The 7,946-nt window shown below is 44.7% G+C and overlaps 1 protein-coding gene across 3 annotated transcripts in view; it reads right to left on the bottom strand.

Annotated features, from left to right (window-relative positions):
* The window catches only part of PVALB (parvalbumin), an 11,783-nt gene extending 7,594 nt beyond the window's left edge, over positions 1-4,189 (bottom strand). The window contains exons 1-2 of one of the 3 annotated variants that reach the window (XM_010074813.1): positions 4,128-4,189; positions 445-512 (exon numbers count right to left, since the gene is read on the bottom strand). In XM_010074813.1, coding sequence (XP_010073115.1) covers positions 445-505 — 61 coding nt within the window. In that variant the 5' untranslated portion in view covers positions 506-512; positions 4,128-4,189. Of the gene's footprint in view, positions 1-444; positions 513-613; positions 894-4,127 lie in introns of those variants that run through there. The other 2 variants (XM_010074829.1, XM_010074821.1) reach the window with 2 other exon arrangements.
* Positions 4,190-7,946: the final 3,757 nt, after the last annotated feature.

Raw genomic sequence — 7,946 nt, 5'->3', positions numbered from 1 at the left:
AGCGGTTTCTTATCTCCTTGAAACGAGAAACAGCAGTTCTGCAATACCTGAAACTGCATGTCAGGGGTGAGTGGGAAGCTGCCGACATCCAAGGCTGACTTCCCTATCCCACATCAAGATATAATCCACCCTAGTTCGCCGAGGCTTTTGATCCCTTTGAAAGTATCCTCTCGGTAGAAGCAAAGTCTGTCCGCAGTTACTGCTTGCCTTCCTTTAAAATAAATATTTCACCTCTGTAATGTCCAGGGCAACTTTGCTGAGGATGCAGCAGCACTTGATTAACCTGTCATGCTTTCACTGCACTTCTGAAAACACATCGTTATGTGGTATTTTGTCTAGCCGGATCCTCTAATCTTCCCCGAGTTTAAATAAATGCACTGCTATCCTAAGATGAAGAGACGAAAGGGGGAAAAAAAGAAAATTAAAAAAAAAGCAAGCACTCACCTGAAAAGGCTCCCACAGCCTTCTTGATATCCTCAGCGCTGAGCACGTCAGTCATAGCCATCCTGCAACTGTTTGAACAGGGAAGCAAGTGCAAAAAGATTAAAAAGTGCTTTTCTCATCATTTCTGCTCATATGACCAAAGCTGCAGTGCTGTGTGGGGATGGCACACCGGGAAAGGCTGGACCCGTGCCAGCTCTATAGCTCTGCGTGGATAAGTGCCAGGGGCTGTCGCTTTCCAGTTTGCAGAGCACCAAGTAGTCCACAGACGCGAGGGTTCGGCTAAAAGAGAGGGTATGGGGATGCCTTTGCGGGGATTGGGGTGGGGGAGAACGCGAATGGTGGGGGTCGTTCCCTGGGAGGTTGGAGCCCAAGCCTTACTGGAGCAGTGCCAGAGTCTGTCGTGATACCGGCTGGAGAAAGAGTTGTGCCAAGGTCAAGTTCTCGGGTGCACTGGAAGAGCTAGTGGTGCAGAGCAGAGCCTTTTCCTTTAGTAAGTCAGGACGAGCTTTACCAGTTATAGCCGGTGATGAGTAAGGAACTGCAGCATATGCCAAGCTTCAAGCTGCTCCTGAGGTCGGGAAGCAAATGTAGTGTAGCTTTTGAACATTTTCCTTATCGTTCAAACACTTTAAAAATCTTCCTCTTCCCCCTCCCCTTCACACACATATTCCTTTTAGACCTCGTTTCTTTCGGGCCAGTCCATATTAAGCATCATCCTCGCTGAATTAATTATCACATCCCTGCAAATCCTACAGATCCCGTTTGTAATGCACAATATGCTGCAGAATCATCTGCGACATGATATGGTGAAACGCGATGCGAGGTGACAAAGTGCTCGTGCGGAGCTCCCGTGCAGTGGTGGGTTTCTCAGGCGGTACCGGGCGCTTCCCGACATCGCCAAAAAGATTTAGGAATTGTAATGTGTTTTCTAGGTTTTGGTTTCTTCAAGAAACTGTGTCCATATGGCAAGTAGTCCAACTCGTTCTCAGGGTTTGGGCAGGAGCCATGAGGCTGAGACAGCCAAGGTTAGGGCCCAGTAGTAGGGCAGATCTCTGCAGGAGTATTGGCACCTCTGCTGAAGGAGAGACGGGGGAGGGCAAAGCGGCGAGATCCCCACGCTGCCATCCGCGGGTACAGCCCGATCCCGCTGACTCAATTGCACCCTTGTCCTGAAAGGGACCGCGAGAGACCGGCCTTAAAAAGGAGGCGGGTGCTGCAAAAAAACTCAGGTCGCTCTGTCAGTAATTCCTGGGCGCTTTTAAAAGTACGGGCCCCCATCGTTTTCTCCGCGGCCCAAGTTCAGCTATACCGCGTGAGTCATTGCATGCCACTGAGCGCAGAAGGACGAAGGAGGAGGTGAATTTGGGGTACCCCCCCCCTTTTTTTTTTCCCCTTTTCTTTTTTAAACAGCAACTCTTCGTTGTGGGAGGGACTCTTTTTCTCTCGTTGGAACTTTTTTTTCCCTATTTCTGTGTATTTGCTGAGATACAAGAGAGGCTTAGTTTTCTCCAAGCACAAACAAGGAGACGGATGGGGGAACCGAGTCCATCTCCTTAGGCTGAACGCATCTTTGCCTGATCGACAGGCAAAGAGGAGCTCTGCGCTAGGATGTTGACCCGAGATAAACCGCAGCCCCACAGAAGGGCTCTGCACACCTTCCCGCAGGGGCAGTTCTCGCTCAGCTGCCTCCGTTGTTTCGGAGCTGGGAGGTGAAAGGGTTGCAATAAAGGGAGCACTCGGGTTACTCGGGTTTCTTGCTTTAGCGGAGTTCAGCTTGGAGAAGGAGTTGAAAATGCCCCGTGTAGCACAGGTTAAAACCCGCCAGTCGTTAGTCTGCTTTACACTTGAGTTAAATGTAGACCCATCCACATACAGCTATTTACAAGAGAAATCAATGTTTGTGATCTGCTGTAATTGGCGCCCCTTTACTTTTCTTTAACCGGCGGAAGAGAGAGGAGTCCCCTCGCGTTTCCAGTGCGGACGCCTCCGGTCTGATACGCCATGGCCGTCCGCTTCCCTGCTGTGCCAAGTTCAGCGTCGGTGCAGTCCGCAAAGGAGCTGGGCCTCAGTCTCCACAGTTTCTTTTCTTTCTTGCCAACCTTTTGCAAACCCGTTGCTGAGGTTTCCTCGTTCTTGGAGCCACAGAGCCTCCTTTTAAGTCCTTACAAACGGGAACCAGTGAAGATGCTCTCGTTGCGAATGACTCGTGTTTCGCTGTCAACCCCTCTCTGCTGACAGAGCAGAGCACATTTGGAGGGCTGCCCCCGGAGGTAACTCAAGCCGGGAGCTGGCAGAGGCGATGCGCAGCGCTGCCTGCTGTGCTGGCAGACGCCAATCAGGTTAACGAGCCTCCTGCCAAGCAAACCGGCCAGAGGCGTGTAGCAACCCGGCGGCCGAGCCGCGTTCCGTGCCCGTGTCCTGGGGAAGCGAGCCTGGCAGCTCCCTCCGCATCCCTAACGACGCGCGAACGGCCCCGCTTTCCCTCGTCATCGGATCTGTCAGGCCGCTACGGCCTGATCGTGCTGTGAAGGCGAAAAGTGAGAGGTGCCAGAAAAATGAGGCTTCAGATCAGGTGGAGCCATTTGTACAGCGTAAATAACATTTCCCCCGGCTTCCCGTCCCTGCTCAGAAGTCGAGAGGCCGTACAGTCCACGGCCAGAGAAGGGAAAGCAGCGACAAGCAGTTGGGGATCTAACACGGAGGAGTGGCTGAGGCCCCTCTCTAAGATCAGCAGTGCATCCTTTTTAAGGACAGCTAGCAAACTTCTAGAAGCTTTTAACCACCAAGCTTTAGTTAAAGTTGTTATTTTAGTCTAATATAAAAGGCGTTTCACGAATTAGCAGTTTCACACTGGACCCTTCACCTTTTTCTCATCATCCCTGCAAGATGAATGACGCGTTTTGCTTTATTTCTGAGATTTTGCCAATTTTCCTGCCCGATCTATTTTCAAAATCCATACCGTAGATTTCCAAGTTGTCTGCACAGAAGCTTATGTATAGATCACCTCCCCCTTCCGCTAGCGCCGGAATGATGATATCCTTACTAAGTAAACGATTAAGTAAATAAAAGTAGAAATGAACCCGCCCTTGTCAAAAGCAAACAATTAAGGGAGAATTTCATGAACAGCAAGAAGCCCCCGCACCAAAAGCTGAAGCAGAAAGCCGGGAGTCCTTTGAAAAGGGTAACACATTTATCTTCCTAATGACCACACCAAGGAGAGCAACTTCATCCCACCGCTTACGATCCTCTGTGCATAAAGAGAGATTTCATTTCTGCGACGTGTTTGCAGGGAGGTTTTGCCTTTGGTTCCCGACTGAGCATTTCAGTAAATTCTGTTCGCCGAGTCCTTGCTCGCGTTCTCATTCACTTTCTCCCCTCTCCTTCCCTGTGTTGTTATTTCCATTTTCTCGCTTTCTCCCCTCCTTTTCTCCTCATTCACCCTCAATATGTTCACCTTTTAATGGCCCTTTCTTCTCGTTTTCAGTCTTCTCTGCGGGAAGCCATTCCTCTCTGTTTGGAAGATTTGCACCTCTTTGTCCCTGGCCTTTTGTTTGGGGGAAAGGGGATAGGGTCGGAGTGATGGAAGATGCCCTTATCTGCTTTCCTTCGGGTGAAGTTCCTCGGTTCTTGCCGGGAGCAATCCACGTCTGCTGCAGAAGTTTGAACATTTTCCTGCTACTTACCTTTTGGATCTCTCCTAAGCACGCTTGAAAAGGGTGTTAGATATGAAGGCGGTCAAAAAGAGATGGAACTCGGGGTAGGAACCCCACTTATATAATCTCTCTTGCTCTTTCTATTTTTGGCAGGTGATACCCACTCCTCACTGGTATCAGATATTCAGGAATTTTGTTAGCGGTGTCACATTTATCTTTCCCTTAACTAATCAAGGAACACTATTAATAATCCTTGGCGCTTACCTTCCCCTGGCTGTGAAAACCTATTACCTCGGCAAACTGACGGTCTGCTTGAAACTTTATTGTTAAGGATAGCGGCAGGCGGTATGAATCAGCTATTTGGGGGCAAATGGGCCCTTCGTTTTGCATCAGATGGAGGTGGCGTCGGAGAGATCTGTCACGATAAATCAGGAGGTTCAGTTCGAGAGATGGGACTCTGCTCAGGAGGAAGGGAATAGGAAGATGCAACCTCCTCATCAGAGTGAGGGAAAGTGAAGACACGCTCAGGAGTTTGCCCTTTTCTCTCTTTACCCCTGGCAGATGCTACTCGCAACAAGAGAGAACAGCCCTTAACTGCCTCCTGCACCTAAAGCTGCAGCAGTCAGCTTTAACTCCTGGCCTTGAAGGAAGACAGAAATAATTTCTCCTGCAGGCAACAGCAAACTTAATTTGTATAATTCTGTTTGCTCATACTTAAAGGGGCATCCAAAATCTCCTTTTTTGGGCCCCACTGGGCAAGGTGCTGTAGAAGTCTAAAAACTTACAACCTGAGCTTTCTTAGGAGAGGCAGAACATTGTAAATGAAGATATACTATACATACACTCAATACATTGACTGTAACTTTTTCAGCATATAAATTCTCTTTATGCTGAATTGCTCATTCCAGGGAAGGACACCTTTGAAGATATCTCTATTTTTACTCTGTCAAGCAATAACAACAACAATAAAAATGCCATTGAGATTTAGTTGCCATTCTGTAATCCATTTGGGGGCACTTTTTCTGATATTTAATGTTTTCTGGCAAGGGGAAACATTTTATAAAGGACTATGAATCACATTTATCTGCAATATATTTGTGAGTAAAAAAGATAAATCTTGTTTCAGGACTCAAACCCAACAGTTCATAGGTTAAAAAGCAACCAAGGCTGTTGTGATACAACTGAAATTATCTCTTGGGAAAGGCAGGTGCTCAAAAGTGAAATTTGATTTTTCTAACTTGATTAATTGATTCTAAAAGGGAGGAAAGGTAATTGAGGTGTGTACGGGATAAGAATATTTTAAAATATTTTTACTGTCAGTATCATTTTGATGCTGAGTTCTATGATAAATTGGAAATTCTCCAACAGCTTCAGATAATTTCTGAAGAGGAAGCTTCATTGAATCAAGCATGACAAAGGTTAATTCAATCAATTTCATGTTCACTCTCTTATTTATTTTTATTGCACTTCCTGTAGTGGTTTTTGAATTTTCATTGTGCTACAGTAGTAGGGGAAGTAATATTACCTTTCAGGTAGCCTCCTTTATTTCTCACAAACACTGTGTGTCCTACCTCAGAGCAGGTGAGCCTTTGTATTTACGATGTGAGATAGCTGACTCTTGTGGGCTCTGTGTTTCAACCAACTGGTGTGTTGCCTTTGGAGCAGTTTGATTCCCAGTATGCAGTTTGCTAAATTCAGTAATACGGGGTTTGCATTACACTTTCACGTATTATATACCCTTGATGTAGTACCAAGATTAGATTCTGGTTTAGAGATACCAGTATGTTGCGGTTGTTAGCTGGATGCTCTATTACCATTTGTTAGCTGACAGAACAACTTTTCTCTCTTACATTCTTTTAGCAGCTTAGAGAGGGTAAGGATTGTAGGACTGTCTTTTTGGCTACTGGAGTGTGACTTCAATTTCTGTCTGCTCCATGGGAATGAATGTATTTGTCCACTGGTGAAAGGAGAGTAAGTGCAGGGCTAGTCATTTTGACTCCCCCGTGTAATTCAGCCATGTGAAAGCAATCCTGATTACTGGAAATAATTTCTTATCCTTCTAGTTAGTTCCTACTAAGGTTTATTTATAGAGAGAGAAACAGGTTTATGACCTCATTGGGCATGTAGTGAGGTCTTTGTTACATATCAAGTATTCCATTAATGAAAAGCGGGGTTTTGTTGGGATTTTTTTGTAAGAAGAATACAATCAAAATCTGACACTTCTAGGTTATTAGTAAATTAGAGTGTTGTGGCAACAAGATCACTGAGAGTTCACCTACGTGAAATGACAGAATTTAGGGAGGAAATTTGTGTTACTGCACTCATCAGTTTCAGTAATATGGTTACGTATTTACTATCATCTCAGTCAGGTTCATTCAGGAAAAGATTAGGACTGGGCTTGCCCTTTAGGGTACATACACACTGCAGAGTTAATTGGGACGCTCATCCATTATAATTTATTTTTCTCTTTACCACCACACATAAATAACTGTAATCTGAATAATAAGATACTCCAGGTCCATATCAGCCAATGTACCTGAAATTTTTGATGTTATCATCATAGTGTTAGCACAGCACTTTAAAAAGGAAGCTTGTCCTGCTGCTATCTCCCATGTCTGGTACATGTGTTGTGACAAGCAACTTCGGCCTTCAGGGATACCAGTCGGCCATCTTTCACTTGCCTTGCATTTATTTTCCTACTTCTTTGTTAAAGAAGCCGTATGTCTTGCTTTATTTGAAAGCATATTCTTAAATTTAGAGGTTTCATTGATAAGAATTGTTCCTTGTTTGCCAGTTAAAATTTCTCTTACATATTTTTATCTCATCAATATCTCATATAGGTGTCTCAATCAGCCTTCTTTTTCACTCTCTTCTTGGTGCTTATGCTTTCCATTTCATTTTACAAACAGCTATAATATCCTTCAGTTCTTGGGTTAGCCAAGATATACAGAATTATTTATTTTACCTCTTTTCTCATGATTCAGCCTCTCTAGACCTGTAATTTTTTTTCTAACTTGCTTTTTGTGTTCCTCCGGTTTCATTGGCATCTTCTTGGTATTGTGGTACCCAGCATAACATGGAGTTACTTTGCTGTCTGAGCTGGTAGAGCATTCGAAAGTATCCGTGTTATAGTCTCCAACCTGTTACATAAGACAAGAATGATAAATCAGGTTGAATTTATATACAATCTAGTACCCATGTACATTGCATTTAAATTTGTAAAGAATTTATACAACAACTTAAAATATTTCTAGAAAATATTTTGTATGCCTGCAACATATTTTGGTTAAAACATTTTGAAGCATTTAATAGGCAAAATTCATTATATAGGAGCTCCTTTATTTTCCTCTAAGGACAAAGCTCAGTGCTGGTCTCACCTAGGTTTAGAGGCAGGATAGGAACCCTTACAATGGCACTATTTTCTTTGGTGTTTTCCTTGTAAGTTATGACATAAGTGTATGTTTCTTCCTCCTGCTCCTGCTATCAAACTTCCCCTTCTCACAAGGTCCTAGGTATACTGTCCTCTTTTATCTTCTAAAAAAAGGGAGAAATACCATATTGCTATCCTTCTTAGCTGAAATGAGATGCCTTCAGTGCTCTGTGTAACTGTAAACCATACAATACTGTGATTCAGGATTCTAGAAACCCTGTACTGAATGTCTTTCGGAGAAATAGGAGTAAATATGAGTTTTAATTGTCCTGGGTCCAGCTGGGATAGGGTTAATTCTTCGCAGAAGCTGGGAGTTGGGCATAGCCGGATATTCGATACCATGCTGACGTCATGCCCGGGATATAAGGGGAAGCTAGCCGGGAGAGGGGTCTCTTTTGTGAAGCTCGTGGTGGTGAGAT

The sequence above is a fragment of the Pterocles gutturalis genome, unplaced genomic scaffold, assembly GCF_000699245.1.
Source record: "Pterocles gutturalis isolate BGI_N339 unplaced genomic scaffold, ASM69924v1 scaffold31911, whole genome shotgun sequence".
Classification (NCBI taxonomy): Eukaryota; Metazoa; Chordata; class Aves; order Pterocliformes; family Pteroclidae; genus Pterocles; species Pterocles gutturalis.
Note: the sequence above shows the minus strand (reverse complement) of the source record. Positions and strands in the feature narration are given on the sequence as shown.